General features: G+C 42.6%; 1 protein-coding gene across 2 annotated transcripts in view; it reads left to right on the top strand.

Moving 5' to 3' along the window:
* Positions 1 to 18,227, top strand: part of eml3 (EMAP like 3) — a 25,132-nt gene extending 6,905 nt beyond the window's left edge. The window contains exons 2-23 of one of the 2 annotated variants that reach the window (XR_016114284.1): positions 267 to 495; positions 776 to 1,192; positions 2,363 to 2,473; positions 2,553 to 2,581; positions 3,101 to 3,136; positions 4,636 to 4,756; positions 4,837 to 4,986; positions 5,094 to 5,163; positions 6,126 to 6,236; positions 6,476 to 6,571; positions 8,136 to 8,270; positions 8,608 to 8,746; positions 10,197 to 10,348; positions 10,470 to 10,595; positions 11,370 to 11,501; positions 11,566 to 11,633; positions 11,724 to 11,812; positions 11,870 to 11,967; positions 12,532 to 12,619; positions 12,713 to 12,757; positions 12,913 to 13,011; positions 16,215 to 16,244. Coding sequence is in view for 1 of the 2 variants with exons in the window: in XM_088990748.1 (XP_088846874.1) it covers positions 267 to 495; positions 776 to 1,192; positions 2,363 to 2,473; positions 2,553 to 2,581; positions 3,101 to 3,136; positions 4,636 to 4,756; positions 4,837 to 4,986; positions 5,094 to 5,163; positions 6,126 to 6,236; positions 6,476 to 6,571; positions 8,136 to 8,270; positions 8,608 to 8,746; positions 10,197 to 10,348; positions 10,470 to 10,595; positions 11,370 to 11,501; positions 11,566 to 11,633; positions 11,724 to 11,812; positions 11,870 to 11,967; positions 12,532 to 12,619; positions 12,913 to 13,011; positions 16,215 to 16,345; positions 16,650 to 16,814 (2,792 nt within the window). In the remaining variant the exon portion in view is untranslated. Of the gene's footprint in view, positions 1 to 266; positions 496 to 775; positions 1,193 to 2,362; positions 2,474 to 2,552; positions 2,582 to 3,100; positions 3,137 to 4,635; positions 4,757 to 4,836; positions 4,987 to 5,093; positions 5,164 to 6,125; positions 6,237 to 6,475; positions 6,572 to 8,135; positions 8,271 to 8,607; positions 8,747 to 10,196; positions 10,349 to 10,469; positions 10,596 to 11,369; positions 11,502 to 11,565; positions 11,634 to 11,723; positions 11,813 to 11,869; positions 11,968 to 12,531; positions 12,620 to 12,712; positions 12,758 to 12,912; positions 13,012 to 16,214; positions 16,346 to 16,649 lie in introns of those variants that run through there. The other variant, XM_088990748.1, reaches the window with a different exon arrangement.

Below are 18,227 nucleotides of genomic sequence, written 5' to 3'. Positions count from 1 at the left end.
TCTAGAGTGTGTGTGCTTTTGCAACTTCAGGCCACCGGCCAAAAAATGTCAGAGCTACATGCTGTACCGTGTTTTCTTGACGCCCATTTCAAACAGGAAAAAAACGCAGGAAGAAGACGATAAAACTCACGGGTTGTCCGCCAAGTGGAAAGGCGGCCGCCAAAAGCAGAGGCGGGAGTGGGCGTGGCCACACCGCAGCCCATCAGGCCCGCAGCCCATTCTTGCTAAGATTTGCTGAAGTGCACCCTGGTTCGTTACGTCCGCAGATGACGCGTCGGCAGACGGCAGCGCCGAATCGGCCGAGCGGACGTCGTCGATGGAGACGCGTCTTCAGGCGCAGGAGGACGAGATCACGCTGCTCAAGGCCTCACTGGCGGACGCCTTGCGACGCATTCGCCTCCACGATCGATTGATCAACCAAGTTTGCTGCCATAAGGGCGAGACACTTTCTGCCAGCATCGGTGCAGAGGATGGACTCCTTTTGTGCGGTGACAGGTACTGGGATTTTTCTGAGGGGTTGCGGGTGAAATCGTGATGAATGACCACACATACAGTAAAGTCTCGTTATATCGATATTCTCGGGAGTCGGAAAAAATATCGATATAACCGGGCTATCGATATATCCGATCCTGCGGCATGTACATTTTCTCCTTGCGTTCATAGAAATAGTATCGTAATAAGCAGTACTATCGATATAACCGATATTGATATAACAAGACTTTACTCTATTTCAAAACTTGACACTTTGATCGCGTGTACGAATGTTTGTCATCAGCCGATCGTCACGAAACGTCACGGGCACGACGAATGGACACACGCCACGCTCGCCTCCCGCCCAACTGAGACCAATGACAGCCGACCGCTCCACCCAGACAGAGGTGAGCGAGATGCAAGGCCAGGTGGATTTATCTGGGCCAGTCCAGCCGGAGGCCACCGTCCCTCAGCGGGGCAAACTGTACCGCGCTCCCAGTGTGGATGATGAGGACGACGAGGACGACCTCGAGGACGACCAAGAAGCGGAGCAGCAGGACAAGGAGCTGAGTTGGATGCCGTCGGTTGAGGAGCCCCTACGGGCGAACCCCGTCGGTGGACCCCAGGACGGAAGCCGATCCCCGGAAGAGGCTGACAATAAGAACCTCGGTCCTTCGTCAAACGCCCCGTCCCCCGTCCGGCAAGAACCACAGAAACCTCTGTGCGTGAGTTCTACTTTCTCGAGTGTCGCTCAAAGAAATTCACGGCATGATTTACCATATTCAACTTGTTAGCCAAACATTGCATGTCGTTGCTGATATCCCCATGTCAGGGCGATATTTCCTTTAATTGAAGTGGACGTGTGTGTGCGCGCTTACTTCCCTGTTGTGGTTTGCCAACGTTGCTGGGCGCCGACTCGCACACGTCGCGGTTCCTCCGCGGGCTCTTTCGGCCGAGCTTCCCGAGTGGAGCGGATTTGGTTGGTTTTCACTTCCTTCATCTTGAGGCCACTTTGACATCGTCACCACTCATTCACCAGAAAGGACCAATTGAAAATTTTCACCGCTGCGTTGGAATATTTGCGGTGCATCCGGAAAGTAGTCACATGACTTCACTTTTTCCCCCAACTTTTGTTTGTCAAAGTCCTGGTTAGAAGAAATTGGTGTTTTCAATAATATTTAGTTTTAATTTAATTTTTACTTTTTTATGCAATTGGCTTTTATGGCAATTTAGTAGTCTGGTGCTTTCTACTATCTTTGTGACTGCTTTATTTCCTGTATATGATAGCTGTCCATGCTCAGCGCTTTGTTACAGCTTCAGCTGTTGTTAAAGCTCAATATAAATCAATATGTATTGTGTTGTATTTATTTATGTATTTGGAAACTTCTTCATTTTGATTTTTTTTTTCATTTGCATAACTATTACCGGTAGTGTCAATTCAATTTTTTTGCCCATTATATGGTTTATTTGTCGAATGCAAGATACAGTAAAGTCTCGTTATATCGATATCGGATATATCGATAGTCCCGGTTATATCGATACTATTTCTATGCACGCACGGAGAAAATTACATGCAAACAGGGTCGGATATATCGATAGTCCCGGTTATATCGATATTTTTTCGGACTCCCTTGAATATCGATATAACGAGACTTTACAGTAATTAAAAAAAAGAATAAAATAAAGAAACCACAGTTCTCAAACAACTGATCTTCCTTATACGGTAACACTGTAAAAAGAACAATTTCAAAGATAAAGTGATGCATATGACACCCCGTGATGACAAAATGAAAAAAAGATTTACGCAACTTCATAACGTCACTGAAATGTGGAAAAAGTGAAGCACCATCCATGATTGGCCGATGCAATATATTTGACATTTGTTTTTCAGAATTCGAAGGAACAGCGAGAAACTGGGGAATGTGCAAAGGCACCTCAAGCGCCTGGACAAAAAAGCGATGTCCTCTGCCAGCCTCCTCACCCGCTCTCCAAGTTTAGAGAAGTCAGCAGACACCCATGCCATCGTTTGTCCACGCTGTCCAACGCTTCTGTTCACCCTGTTTGTCTTCTTTTCTTTGCAGTCGTGCCAAGGAGCTTGTCGCCAGCGCAGGTGCTTTAAAAAAAAATGACCCCCTTTGTATTGTTGTTTCTCAAGTAAAAAGTGAAAAAAAAAAAATCATCGACAAGGTACAGATGGCCAACGAATCCCAAGCAGAGTAACAAAATATTTGGACTTTGATAACTTCCCGCCACAGTTGATTGATGACTGGGACGAAGTGACGGGTTCAAGCCAGCCACGTTTGCGGTTCCGTGCAGCTTTTTATGGCACCATACAGTTACAATTTATTTTAAGGCCGCGTCTCCTACAGCGGCGAGGAACATTCACCCCCCCCCCCCCCTGGAATTAGAAAAGCAGCTGGAAACTCTCATCTGCTTGAAAAAAAATCCTCAAAAGTAAAGATTTTGATCAGGACTTATTTTGTCCCTTGTTGAAATGTAACTTTTCTAACAAAATATCAGAACTTCATATTGAAAAAAACATCTCCTAACATCTTGCCTATTTGTCTCATTGTGAAGCAATTTAAAATGGAGTTTTCCATAATACCCACCTCTGAATTCTCATTCGCAGGATCCCCCGGCTCCAGAAGAAAAACTTACAGTCAAGGTAGGAAGATAAATCGTTGAAATATGGTCGGTGATTTATATATATATTCACAGTGGCCCACCCACTTGCAAAAGCTGTGTGAGAGACAGACAGACGGACAAATATGTATATCCATGTGTTGTAAGTCCAAATTGTGACGATCTTAAAAATTATCCATACTGATACTTCAGCTCCCGAACTTAATTGGTTCCCAGACAGTGTGTGTAAGGCGAAAACTTTGTCTGCCAAACATTTATTTTTAATAGAAACCATTAAAAATGAGAATAATCCGTTCCCAGGTCCCCTAAAAACATAATTTTCTGCTAAATAAGCCTTAAAACTACACAAAATATACCTAATTTTATGGACAATAAATGTAATTGTATAGTAATTAAAGAAATAAACTGTACTAAATAATAAAGTCGTTTTATTTACCTTTGTGATGGTCGTTGATGTAGTTTCATCTTGATGATATACGAGTAAAGTTGCCGTGCTTTCTTGGCGATAATACCCTCACTCACACTGTCCCCCGCGAGCTGCTTTTCATTAATCCAAATCAACAAATTTTTCAACCTCTTCTATTGCCTGAAACCGTTGCTTAGACAACACAGAAACACCCTTAGCCACACGTAGCAATGGTCGATTTAGCGTACTGGTACTGGGACGCTAAGTCACCCAAACGCACACCTCGTTCGATGATATCCTTCTTCTGCTCGACCGTAATTTTCTTTTGTGTCCTCTTCGGCTTAACACTAGCCTGTGATGGGGTCTTTTTCGGTCCCATAATAGCAGAAATACTCCACTCGATAACAAACCACATCTGCACTCAAAGAAAGGGGTTGACAAAAACTAGTCTGCCAGCCACCGTGGCGCTGTTTGACCATGTGGTTTGGTGTTCATCCGCTGAAAAGTACTCCGCCAGCCACCGTGGCGCTGTGTGGTTTGGTTCGTTCGCTAAAAACTAGTTTGTCAGCCAAGACTATGTGCTCGGGAATTTAATGTTCATGAGGCGAAATGTTCGTGAACTAAAGCGTTTGTAAGCTGACGTATCACTGTATTTTGGTACTATAGATTGCAGTACTCTATAGTCGACTAATAATTGGGTACATGGATATGTTCATGTCAACAATGTTCAATCACCTAAATTGAAGATCGCCTACGGTGTTCCTCAAGGGTCTTTGCTACGTCCTAAACTATTCATATGGAACATAAATGTTATCCGCCATGTCTCAAAACTACTTACAGGTTTTGTTTTTGCGATGACACAAGTCTTTACCGCCCTGGAGAAAATCTGAAACTGGTTCTCATGAGCTTGGAACACATTAAAAAACTGGTTTGACATAAAAAGAGCAAATTCATACCTCTGAAATGTTATGAGCTAGTTCAGCTCAAGGCAGCGGACATAAGTTACAGCGATAAGCGACTCAGCCAAAGTACTTATAAACTGTTCTCAATTAGAGAGAGCTGTGTGTGTTCCTCGTTGGGGTGTCCCGATTTCAAATCGGCTCTTTTGTTTCCAGGCCAGTCCATCAAAATGTTCATCCGCGGCCGACCAATCACCATGTACATCCCTTCCAATATCCAAAACTATGAAGATCTAAAAATGGAGCCGCCCTCTGAAAGATTGGAACTGGACTGGGTGTATCCTTGCCGCCATCCTCATTGGTGTAATCCATAAAAACAGTAGTCACATACGTCAACCTTGACCCCTGCCACAACAGGTATGGCTACCGGGGGCGAGACTGTCGAGCCAACTTATACTTCCTCCCGACCGGCGAGGCGCTCTACTTCATTGCCTGCGTGGTCGTCCTCTACCACGTCAACAAGCGAACGCAGCGCCATTACCGCCAGCACACGGACTGCGTTCGCTGGTCCGTATGGGGGAGTGTAAGGGTGGGGGGGCGGTCCACCAACTTTTCCCTCCATCGCATAACACGAAATGTGATGATGGATGCGTACACGTGTGCTTTTCCGGCAGTTTGGCGTTGCATCCTGACAAAGTGCGAATCGCTTCAGGGCAAACGGCTGGCGTGGAGAAAGACGGCAAGGTGCTCTTGGATTGGATTGGATTGGATTGGATTTGCCTTTATTAGTCTCACAGTGGAGAAATTTACATTTCACAGCAGCAAAGTGATGAAAGGAATGAAAGTAGAAATTGTGAAATTGTTGCACGTGGTGATTAGTCATTCTTGTGTCAATCCACAAGCGAAAAATCGATTTTCATTTTACGTTTCAGCCAATACCGGACCAGATGAAAATCACGCAATTGGCCCAGATTTCTGGTCATGTGACATCCCAAAGTTTAATACCTGTCTTTGAGTCATGAAAAGTCAAGCGTGAGAACGATTCTTTGAAATATCTTCAACCGTTTTAATAAATAGACAAAAATAACTAGACAAATAAATAAAAAGGTGAATAAACTAATACTTAAATAAATAAATAAATAAATACATACATAAACTTATGTATCTAACTGTAAATAAGTACATAGATAAATAAACTAATAGATAAATGGATACATAAATAAATAAATGGATAAATAAATGAGTAGATAAATATCTGTCTAAATGAATGAATAAATGGATAAATAATTACATAGATGCATAAATACATAAACTAATAAATTAATACATACATAGATAAATAAATGCATAAACTAATACATAAATGAATGGATAAATAAGCAAATAGATACACAGCTAAATATATGTCTCAATAAATAAATAATATGCATAAACTAATATATTGATAAATGGTTAAATAAACAAATAGATAAATAGCTAAATATATACAGGTATGTTTAAATAAATGAATGAAGGAATGCATGAATGAAAAAATAAATAAATAGGATGGCGCCACAAAAGTGGCTGCTTTTACAGCAGTGACACAATCGATTTCTGATCAGAAGTCTTCATTGTGATACTTCACGAATGATCAATACAACTCATCATTGATGTGGTTGTGTGTGTGTGTGTGTGTGTGTGTGTGTGTTCGTGTGTGTGCGTGGCAGCCCCTGCAGCCTTGCGTTCATATTTGGGACTCCGCCACTTTGGTCACCCTGCAGCAAATCGGACTCGGAACTTTCCAGAGAGGAGTGGCATCTGTTGCTTTTTCCATGATGGTGGGTATGCATGTGCAAATTCACAACAGGATAGACATTGGCAATGAGCAAAAATGAGGCTTAGGTTTTGAGGAAAGGCCCTCCCCTGTGGGAATGGAGAACCACAGTTAGAAAAGATAAACTTTCTGGCTGTTTATTGAAAATCTTGTACCTTACCTGCTGATCGCTGCCATGCTTTGAGCTAATTTAATAATCTTAGGTAAGAGTTTCTTGTACCCGTCTGAAAAATATATTTGCAGGACTCCGGACTGTTCCTGTGTGTGATTGATGATTCCAATGAGCACATGTTGTCCGTGTGGGACTGCGCCAGGGGGACCAAGCAAGCCGAGATCAAGGTAAGGAACGAAGGGTCAAATGTTGGAGGACCTCCCGCTAACGCCTTGGCGAGCACCTCACGCACAAGCGGCGTGCTGCTTGCATGGGAAGGCCGCTTTAAAAACACACAAGGTTGTCCAAAAGGGACAAAATAATTACAGCAACCCTCCCCTCTGCACCGCTGCGGGATCGTCCATATGCCGCTTCACCGCGCTACCATGAATGGAGCTTTGTGTGCATGCGCGTGTGTGTGTGTTTTCTTTAAATCTTGCTACATGGTGAAAAACATCTGTCAGGGATCTCAGCGAGGCTCATTTAGGTGGGTTTTCATTGGCGGGATAGGCAGGAAATAATGTCACAAATATGTAAACGAACCCACAATCTTTTTTTTCCGTTCATAGTTCAACCATATATATATATATATATATATATATATATATATATATATATTTTTTTTAAATTTATACCTGTCACGTTTTGCAAGGTGGTGATGGCGGGTGCGGATCCCAAAAAGCAGGCAGGAGGGAGCAGGAGGTTGTTTGACAAATTGTATTAAAATAAAGGTCAGCAGGAACAAAATGTAAAACATCAAAAACATCTGAACAGAAAAAATACAAAGTATCAAAAGAAAACCAAGTGTAAAAGTCAGCCAAGGTTAAACAAACACATGCACAGCATACAATGCATGCGATTGCAGACAAAGCATGCAACAAACAATGACCCGACACTGGATGGTCGTGCCGGGAGTCCTTTTAAGTGTCACTGATTAAAACGACCAGCACCTGCGAGGCTGCAGGGAGGGGTGACGTCGCTACCCGTTGGTCGCCAATCCGAACGGTGCAGTCCGCCACTGATCGGGACGACCAGCACCTGTGCAGGTGCAGGCGGGCCGACAGCGCCACCCGTTGGTCGCTAACCAGATCATGACAATACCAAATTAAACTGGATGGAATGGATTTACCTTTATTAGTCTCGCAGTGGAGAAACTTACATTTCACGGCAGCAAAGTTATAAAAGGAAGAAAGACGTTGAAAAACAAAATACACTCTCCCCATTTTGAAGTCTAAAGAACAAAAAAAAGAGGAAAACGAGCCTTCAGCAATGCGCTTTTGATGAGGTGTTTTTATTTGTCATGTCAAATGTTTTGCTATTTGGCACAACCATGTTCTAAATAATCAGGCACTTAAAAGTTTAAAATACAAATCAATCAATCTTTTACTGTTAGTTTTTTTTTCTGTGAATGCTTATTTAATGTCAATACAACTCGAATTCCAGTCGCCAATGCGAATGTTTGCTCAGCAGTAGCTCATCTTCTAGCTGCTATGCTAATCGCTCAAGAACAAGCTGTAAAAGAGAGAAACTTGGATATTCATTTCGGAATGAACATTTTGCAATAAATTTGTTGGTGTGGCATACTCCTGAATGGCTGAAAAGAAATTGGGAAAATAATGGAAAGGACTACGTCTGGTTGCAAGAGTTAGCTTGATGATGTCATGTGTGCTAAGTCCTCCCATTGTCGACATCAAGCTTGGTTATTACTACACTGTGGGAGAGTCGTTGACTTTTTCTTGTTTTATTTTCAAGACCACCAACGAGACGGTGTTCGCTGTCGACTTCCACCCTGGCGACAGCAGCAACATCATCACCTGCGGCAAATCCCACGTGTACTTTTGGACTTTGAACGCAGGGCAGTTCACCAAGAAACAAGGCATATTTGGAGTAAGACTCGCTCCCGTCAACGCCCTGCGACTCGGTTTCACTTCCCTAATCATCTCTTTAGAAAATCAAGAGAGAAATGGAATCCACCCAAAAAAATTATGTTGGGAAGTTTATGTATTTATGTATTTAATGTAGTTGTTTATGTAGTTATTTATTTATTTATCTGTCTATTTATTTATATATCCTGGTGTTTTTTTATGTACAGTATTTATTTTGGGTGTTTATTTATCCTGGTGTTCATTTATTTATGCTTTTCCTCGCCAGCTGGTACCAATGATGACGCGACACAAGAGTGCCCTTTATTGTTCTGAAAACATTTTCTTTACACTTCTTCCAGAAATACAAGAAGCCCAAGTATATCCAGTGCTTTGTGTTCAGCCTAACGGGTGAAGTTTTAACCGGGGATTCGGAGGGGAACATCCTGACATGGGGCAAATCCGCCGCAGATATCAGAACGCTTGGCAAAGGAGCCAAAGGTAGGCCACAGAGGGGAGGGGTTTACGTTTCAGAGTTGCCCATCACGGGTTAAAATTTGTCAGCTAAAAGCAAGTTCCTCATTTTGTATTGCTGTACGCATGTGTCGTGAAAGTCGGTCATCCTCCATGTCACAGGTGTCAAAGTGAAGTCAAATCAAAGTCAAATCTGGTCCGCCACATCTTTTCAGCCCGCGAAAGCAAGTCAATCAGGTCAAGTGCCATGATGCTTGCTAAAGTGTGAACCAAAATTTCACATTGTCCCATGTTAACCGCAATAACAGTCATTATTCTTTCAAAGGTAGCTATTTATTAATTTGTTTTGTGCTCCATATGTAAAATGTGGAGGGGATGAAACATTCTAATGGCTTCCCCAAATTCATAACTGCCCTCGAGAGAAAACCATAACTACAATGTGGCCCGCTGCAAAAAATGGCTTTGATACCCCTGCACTCTGTCGTGCCCTCCTACAATCAATCATTCATTGTATGTGTTGATGCAATACAGCTACATATATCAATATACAGTAAAGTCTCGTTATATCGATATTCAAGGGAGTCCGAAAAAATATCGATATAACCGGGACCATCGATATATCCGACCCTGTTTGCATGTAATTTTCTCCGTGCGTGCATAGAAATAGTATCGATATAACCGGGACTATCGATATATCCGATATCGATATAACGAGACTTGACTGTACCTTTTCTTTGATACTTGCACTATGTACAGTTTTTTTCTGAAATATTTTTGCACGTTTACGGTATACATGTCAGTCTTCTGACATTTTTACTATGCTTTGAATATCTTGTTTTTTTATCATTTCCCCCACGCCCCTTCAAATTGCTGCTGCGGACTGCAAATTTCCCCATTGTGGGACAATTAAAGGTTTTCTGATTCTGATTTCTTATTCTGATGTAGATGTCTTTGTGAATCGAGCACAAAGCTGAAGAAACGTGTATCTGGCTTCTAAAATTGAAATGATCATTCACTTCTGTTTTGAAGGCATTTGAGATTTTTTAAAACATCAGTGCTTTAATTGTATGGGGTGTCAAAGTCATTTTGCCACTTTGAAGGGCCGTTTTCAATTTGGGAAACCCATTAGAATGTTTCGTCCCCTCCAAATATTCCATATGCAGCGCATAAACAAATTGATGAATAACTCCGTAATCATAGTTTACACACGACAATTTGAAATGTTGGTTCAGACTTTAGTAGTATGATAAAACTTGACATCCTTGGTTTGCTTTCGCGGGCCGAATAAAATGATGTGGCGGGCCAGGTCGGGACCCCAGCTTTGATTTTGATGCCCGTGTTCTACAGGATATTACCAATTTCAAAAAATGGAAAAACAGGAGGCAGACCGCAAATGGCCCCGCAGCTGTAGGATGGACACCCTTATATCGATATCGAACTCGAACAATTTGTAATTTCATGCTAACTTGCCCTTCAGAGACCTTCCAGATCATGCGACAGACCAGAGCGCACGAGGGCAGCGTGTTCACCTTGTGCGCGCTGCAGGGAGGCGCCTTGCTCAGCGGAGGAAGCAAAGACCGCAAAATCATCCGCTGGAGTGCCGATTTGGCTCCCGAACACGAGTGTGAGGTGAACCAGAAGCGTGTCTTGTCTGTCTCGTCCTTTGAACTTTGAAAGCATAGCTTTTTGGTTATACCGTCCTTCGAAAAGGTCCTCCCTTGACCCTTGTCCATGTGCCTGTGGCATGTAGATCCCCGAAAAATTTGGGGCGGTCCGCACCGTCGCTGATATTGACGGAGAAGAACTGTTAGTCGGAACAACCAGGAATGCCATCCTGAGGGGCACCTTCTCCACCGGCTTTGTGGCCATCGTGCAGGTAGGTGCAAGAACCTTTCGAGCCCGAAATCTCTCTTTGAAGCGGGTATTCCCTACCCTGACTTACTTTCTTGCAGTTTTGAAGACACAGACACCCATTGCTTTTCAAATGGTCGTCATTCCGACCGATCGCTAGTTCACAAAGCAGGCTTACTCAAAGATAGCCTCGTCCCCAACATGGGACGTGCGAAGGCCACTTCAGGACAAACATCTTCACTTTTATCTTTTTTGTCATTGGAATTAAAGAAATTTTGTGCATCCAGGTCTGGATTTACTTCAGGCAGGAAAAGATATTATACCGTAACCACCAAAGAGTGTTTGTGTTAAAATAATTGTTCAAACTAGCCAGCTTGTTTAGCTAACATTAAATCAACAAAAAACAAACAAGAAAACAACCTCTGCCTAACATTCCTGCTGCTTTCTAAAATCTCTAAGATTCGTTTTCAAGATGTGTGGATGAGGATGAGTGGAAAATAAAATTGGCGCAAGCTAACACCCCCGCTCACTTTGACTGCTAGCGGTTGGCTCGGGACCTTTTACAATCCCAAGTCAACGAATGTTTTTTATTTCCTTGTCAGGTGACACATTTATTCTGGCCTATTTTATTTATGAACCGTATTAAAAAATGTTGCATATATTATCTTATTTTCTTATAGCATCATGTGACCAATTCTTGCTTTATCATACAATGTAAATTGATTGAGCTCAATGGGGGTCTCACGTTTTTGACAGCATCATGCTGGAATTAAAATGCCGTTGACTTTTTCTCTCTCAGGGTCACGTGGATGAGATGTGGGGGCTGGCGACGCATCCGTCCGCCAACAACTTCTTCTCATGCGGCCATGACAAGCAGGTGTGCTTATGGAACGCTGAGGAACACGCCCTGCAATGGAGCGTCACCCTGGAGGTACAAACAATTACTCTGTTTTTTTTCTGCGACGCGGAAAGTTATGACGGTTTTTGTTTAACAGGAGTATGGCTTGTGTGCGGATTTCTCCCCAAATGGATCGGTGGTCTCGGTTGGGCTGAGTACGGGAAGGTATATAACGCGGTCCCGAAAATATTCACCGTCGATGTTCGCACCCGGTTGGGAAAGAGCAGCTTTAGCCATTTCTCGATCTTGGGACAGATGGGTGGTCCTGGACCTGCTGACCGCCGAGGTCATCTGCGAGTTTGTCGACGGGAACGAGCAGCATTCCGTCATGAGATACTCTCCAGGTATCGGAAGGTCCGACCCCTTTGCTCTTTCTGCATCGTGACCATCCTTGTTTTCAGACGGCAGCTGTCTGGCGGTGGGCTCCCACGACAACTTCATCTACATCTACAACGTGACTGAAAACGGACGACGTTACGCCCGTTTTGGGAGATGCAACGTGAGCATCGTCGTGTCTTTATTGGTTTCCTGATTTATTTCTACACATCCTTTGCCGTTTCCCGTTCCACTCGACCGCTTCACCAGATGTTGAAAAGGCCGAAAACAAAAGTCACTTGCTTGTTTGTACCATTTGTCTGTTTTCATCAACGTTGGCTTCACTTTGGCGCAAATTTGAACTCATTCACTGCCAGACGATGTGAAAATAATGTATGTGTCCACTCCATTGCCAGGGTTTTTGTCATTGTCACTGCCCACTGCAGGACCCACAGAATATTGACTTTTAGGACAACATAAACATTCAATGCAACGTAAGAAACCTTAGACTCTCTTCTTTCATCAGAAAAAAAAGAGCTCATAAGTTATATGGGTCTGGAGTTATCGGACCTTGAAGTGGGGACGGCTGTACAAAAGCCAAATGCTGCCCCCGCCTATGAGTGATAAACATTGCCAGAGGTCTGACCGGAGCTGCCATTCCCGAATAAATTCGGGATAATAAGTTTAAAAATAAGTTTAAAAATAAGTTTCAACTCGTGACTTTTTTTCCCCTCATCTGTCCTCACAGGGTCACTCCAGTTTCATAACTCACTTGGATTGGTCCAAAGATGGGAAGTATATTATGTCCAATTCAGGCGACTATGAAATTCTCTATTGTAAGTTAATACACTTTTTTTATGTTGTGTTATTTTATTTTTGTTATTATTACAAGTCATGAACGTGTTTCTGTCTTCGCTCCCATTATGTAGTGGCGGGTCGAAGAATTAAATGCCCTTCCACTTAATGCCAGAATTGTAAGTCATAGTGACTGAGAACTTTGAAAAGACAGACCCTTGCTTCATCCTTTGTAAAATTCATCAAAAAATATATATATAATGTATTTTGTATTTATATATTTTATTTTATACATTACTCTGGCGTGAATGCTGCGCATGTTGTATTTTGTCAGGGGACATTGCTGCAGGATGCAAACTGTTGAGGAATCGCTTTGAGAGCAAAGACCGGGAGTGGGCGTCCTACACCTGCGTACTGGGCTTCCACGTCATGGGTGAGGAAACTTAACAAAACTAAAAACAATAACAATACAACACCCCCAATCCCTCCGCAAAAAAAAAAGATTTTGTAAATGGTCATCCAGGTGGACCTTATTTGCGCGTTGCCATTTGAGAACGTCAACAGAATAAAAGTATTCGTTTGTTCCGGTCTCATTGGCGGCTTGGCGTCTAGGCACTATGTCGAAGTTAATTCGGCAGCATGGTGGAAACAAAAGTAATGTTTTGCTGCCATCTTGTAACTTCTTGGTGACTCAAATGTGTTGAAAGGTACATTTAGAGAAAATGATGCTTATTACCATCTTGTGGTGGCTTGGTGTCAATGAACTAAGTTGTAGTCAGTTGTGAAGTTTCATTGACTCAATGCATTGTGACCATTTTGTGGCATCTGCGGTTCATCGGAAATGGTTTTGGGGTGTCATCCATTTTCACCGTTTGCAACAGGACTTTAATTGACCACTATTACACCTTGCAAAATATTTCATGTTTTTTTCTTTTGTAAATGCTTAACACGTTTAAAGGACAACTGACACCATTTTTTTGACATCATAAAAACGTTTTATAGCCTCTAAAATACCCAAAACACGTAGGCTGATATTTTTTTGTCAAATGCAAAACACCAATAAAAATGACTTAGTGTCCCAAAACTGCCACAAAATGAGCTTGGAACTGGGCAGATTAAGAAAGTCCTGCCCCCTTGTTCGTGACGTCACTATTGGTCAGACACTGCCTTGCTCCAGAATCAAAACAATGACTTCAGAGAGTTCAGATTCGGAGAATATGCTTTCTTGTTACTCATCCAGTTATGAATATGATTCAAATAGTTCTGAAGAGGAAAGCATAAATGTTTGCAATTGATTAAAGAAGTCCTTCCGTATCAATTCTTCTTCTTTTCGTTTGGGCTTTTCCCTTCAGGGGTCGCCACAGCAAATCAATGTCCTCCATCTGTCCCGGTTTTGTGCATCCTCTTCTCTCACACCAGCTACCTTCATGTCCTCTTTGACCACATCCATAAACTCAAGACTCAGCATCCTTCTCCCAATATCGTCACTCTCTCTCCTCTGGACATGTCCAAACCATCTCAGTCTGGCCTCTCTGACTTTCTCTCCAAAGCCTCTAATATGAGTTGTCCCTCTAATGTACTCATTCCTGATCCTATCCAACCTGGTCACTCCCAAAGAAAACCTCAACATCTTCAGCTCTGCTTCCTCCAGCTCTGCTTCCTGTCTTTTCTTCAGTGGCACTGTATCAATTAGAGCTCAGAAAATGTACAAGATGGCGCACAAGCTCCGTGGGAAATGGGTTGATTTGTCCGCTGGGAATTTGTGTTAACTTACACCTTCTTTATGCGTGTTACCGCAATTGGCTGCGACACACAACGATTCACAAGTGTGTTATTTATGTAGTTTTCCTTCTAATTTCACGATCAATACGGTGTTTTCAGACGAAAAAAAGTACCCAACATGCATTGTGTGTCGCTTTCTCGGTCAGGGGCGTTCCCTCCGTGACATCACTTAGGGCAGGGGTGGCCAAATTTTTTGACTCGCGGGCCACAATGGGTTCTAAAATTTGACAGAGGGGCCGGGCCAGGAGCATTCGGAGGGAGTGTTTGGACGCCCTCGCCTTTACGCGCAAACAGTACACGTGTATCGTTGCTCAGCACACAGACATAGGCTACCTGCTGTTGAAATTTGCATATTCGGCACGGCAGCCAATCAGAAGCCTGCTTCTTTCTTCCGGACTTTCCCAAGCGTTATAAATTCGTGCATTTGCATCATCATTTTCCAAAATAGATGCACAGAACCTCATCCCGTGAAGAAAGATTCAAAAGGAGCTAACAAAATTTGTGACGCTACAAAACGTAAATTTACATTAAACCATGACTGTAAAGTGTACGTGAGAGTTATGAAAGGCGCTTAGTGGCTTGTAGCAAGCAACGCAAACATTGCATTGTGCACAATGACGACAAGCGATAACTGGAGCAAAATCGACAGTCACGGCTATTTACCGTAAATTAAGCAACATAGCATTTGTGGTAGGTACAGCCTTGATTTAAAATATAAACTTTATACTTTGCGACAATCTTTTATTTGCGATTACTTGTCTTATTGTGTTTCAAGTTGTGAAAAATGGGGCAGGCAGCTTTTCAGAGTTGTCCCACCTCTTGTCCGCTAACTTTTTGTCATGACTTTCAGACACTGTTTTTACTATAATTTGGACAACGATGAAAAGGTTTCTTCAGCAGTCATCTGTACTTTTTTGAAAAAAGTACAGATGACGGCTGAAGAAACCTTCTCATCGATGGACCACTCCTGTACGACTGAGAGTTTACACAGATGTATAATTTGGACAAGTGCGGCGGGCCGGATTAAAAAACCTAACGGGCCGCATGTGGCCCGCGGGCCGTAGTTTGCCCATGCCTGACTTTGGGCATCGTCATCAACTGGAAAACAAGACTCCCTGAATATTCAGCGCGAGTCTCAAAACGTAAAATCTAGCTATATGCCCTGGAATCTTTGTAAAATGCGCTCAGTAAAAGTAATTTGAAGTGATTTTACAAATTATGGACGCAACTTGTCCGGAGGTGTCGGTTGTCCTTGAAACACCCCCTAGAAAAACAATGTTTATATATATATATATATATATATATATATATATAGCTCTGCTGTAACGTTAAACAGATACAAAAGGACAATTGTTGTTTTAAAAAATGAGATAATCCAAACGATATCCTGACTATCAAAGTCAAAGTCAGCTTTATTGTCAAATATGCTAATATGCATGACATACAGCACAGATTAAATTACTTTCCTCTCGGACCCAGCATGCAAGGCACTTATGACTTTAACAAACATAATAAACATGAAAACGCCAATTTGCCGGGAGAGGGGAGCCGCTGCGTGTTCACGCGCCGCCATCTTGGGGAAAAAAAAACTATCAAAAATAAATTAAAATGTCGTCAACCATTTGTCAATGAGTGAATACCTGAATATCCCTGTTATATCTATTTTCTAATTAATTGCCGGATTATTCTGTTCTCAGGTTATTACGTTGCAATAGGCCACCCCGAAATAATTAACCAAATAAATACATCAATAAATCGATTAATGCATAAAAAAATAAATGAGGACAGAAATAGATAGCTGAATGAATGAATGAATCTTGGCTGGGACTTAATTTGTGTATTTTCTTTCACCAGGTGTGTGGCTGGAGGGCTCGGATGGGACGGACATCAACGCGCTGTGTCGCTCCCACAGCGAGAGCGTGGTGGCTGTGGCGGACGACTTCTGTAAAGTGCATCTTTTCCAGTACCCGTGTCCCAAACTCAAGGTACGCACGGCGCCGCGCTCGGTTTTGCCGGGAGGAAAAAATATTCTGCCACGCCTCCAAACGTCTAGGCAAAACCTGTTTTGGAATTTAACCTGACGTGCGTGAGAGCAGGACTCACTTCATTTCATTGCTGCTTTCAGTTTGGATCCCCCTTGCCCCCTCACATGCCTCTTTTGTTTCATTTATTACTAAATGTTTCATTTTGACATTCACTTGGAGGGGAAGAAAATGTAAACCCTTGGCTTAGCTGTTGTGGGTTTTTTTTTTACATTGATTTTATTCTTTTTTTTTTTTGGGCCCCCAGGCGCCGAGCCACAAGTACGAAGGACACGGCAGCCACGTCACCAACGTGCGCTTCACCCACAGCGACTCCCACCTGCTCTCCATGGGCGGCAAGGACACGTGCATCCTCCAGTGGCGGGTGGTCCGAGGTGATGCCCGCAGCTCTCTGGAAACCGTTGTCAGCTAGTAGGTGGCGATGACATAAAAAGTGGCCACATAAAATGGAGTCAAGTGACAAGTTTCCAGGACCTCATTGGAGATGGTCTTGCAGGTGCAAGAATGTGACTTTGTTATTGTGATACTCGGACAACATTCCTGTGTTTACTGTGTTTTTCCCCCATGCTTTATGACACTGAAAATAGCCTGGAAAGACCATCGTACCTTGACTTTCAAATTCACTGTATTTTGTGACCAATAGCAAATCACCCCCCCCCCCCCCCCCCCACACACACACACACCACCACTACCACCGAAATGCAGTGAAATGCCAATAATCCGTTCCAGAAAAAAACAGCCCTGTATTGTCAAAAAGAAATATTGTGATTAATTCCGATATATTTGTATAAAATTTTATGTGGCCAATGCCGGATTCTGAAATTTGATGAAGTGGTCGATGATTTAAAGGACAACCTACGTCTCCGGACAAGTTGTGTCCATAATTTGTAAAATGGCTTCAAATGACTTCTACTGAGCGTATTTTACAAAGATTCCACCGCATATAGCTAGATTTTACGTTTTAAGGCTCGCTGAATATTCCGGAAGTCTTGTTTTTGAGTTGGTGACGAGTCCTCACCCTACGTCACTGAAGGAACGCCCCTGACCGAAAAAAAGGACACATTGTAGCAGTCCTTCCATCACGTCAATGCATTTTGCTGTGCTTGTTTGGTCTGAAAACGTCGTGTTGCACCAAAAAGAGGCAGAGGAGGGCGACAAAGCTCCATGTATTTATCAGCCTGTGGAAACCGGCTGATTAATTCCCCTCACGGAGCTTGGTCGCCATTTTCTGCCTCTTTTTTGGTGATACATTTCCCCCCATGTTGCCTCAAAATGGCACGGAATAAATTCTTTAATCGATTGCAAACATGTATGCTTTCCTCTTCAGAACTATTTGAATCATATTCATAACTGGATGTGTAACAAGAAAGCATCTTCTCCGAATCTGAAGCCATTGTTTTGATTCTCCAGCAATGCAAGACGTCTTGGCGTGATGTCACGAACTGGGGGCGGGACTTTCTGAAAATGCCCAATTCGCAGCTCAATTTTTTGCAGATTTTGGACACTTTAGGTCATTTTTATTGGTGTTTTGCATTTGACTAAAAATATCAGCCTGCGTGTTTTGGGTATTTTAGAGAAAACGTTTTTCTGATGTCAGTTAGGAAACAAAAAAGTGATGTCGGTCGTCCTTTAAATAAATACTTAACGAGTCAAATAACACAAATATATTACGTGGAACTTTGGTGTTTGTTTACCTTTACAAAAAGGCGGGAAAAAGACTGCTGGTTTTTTGTGAGGTTGTACATCTTTATGTCTGTCTTATGTTATGTGTTGTTTTATTTTGGTTTTTATTAAAAAGGACCAATTGTGAAAGAACTAATATTAA

This window comes from Hippocampus bargibanti, linkage group LG02 (genome assembly GCF_051943395.1).
Source record: "Hippocampus bargibanti isolate YZ-2025 linkage group LG02, ASM5194339v1, whole genome shotgun sequence".
Classification (NCBI taxonomy): domain Eukaryota; kingdom Metazoa; phylum Chordata; class Actinopteri; order Syngnathiformes; family Syngnathidae; genus Hippocampus; species Hippocampus bargibanti.
This window is presented reverse-complemented; position numbering and strand designations above follow the sequence as displayed.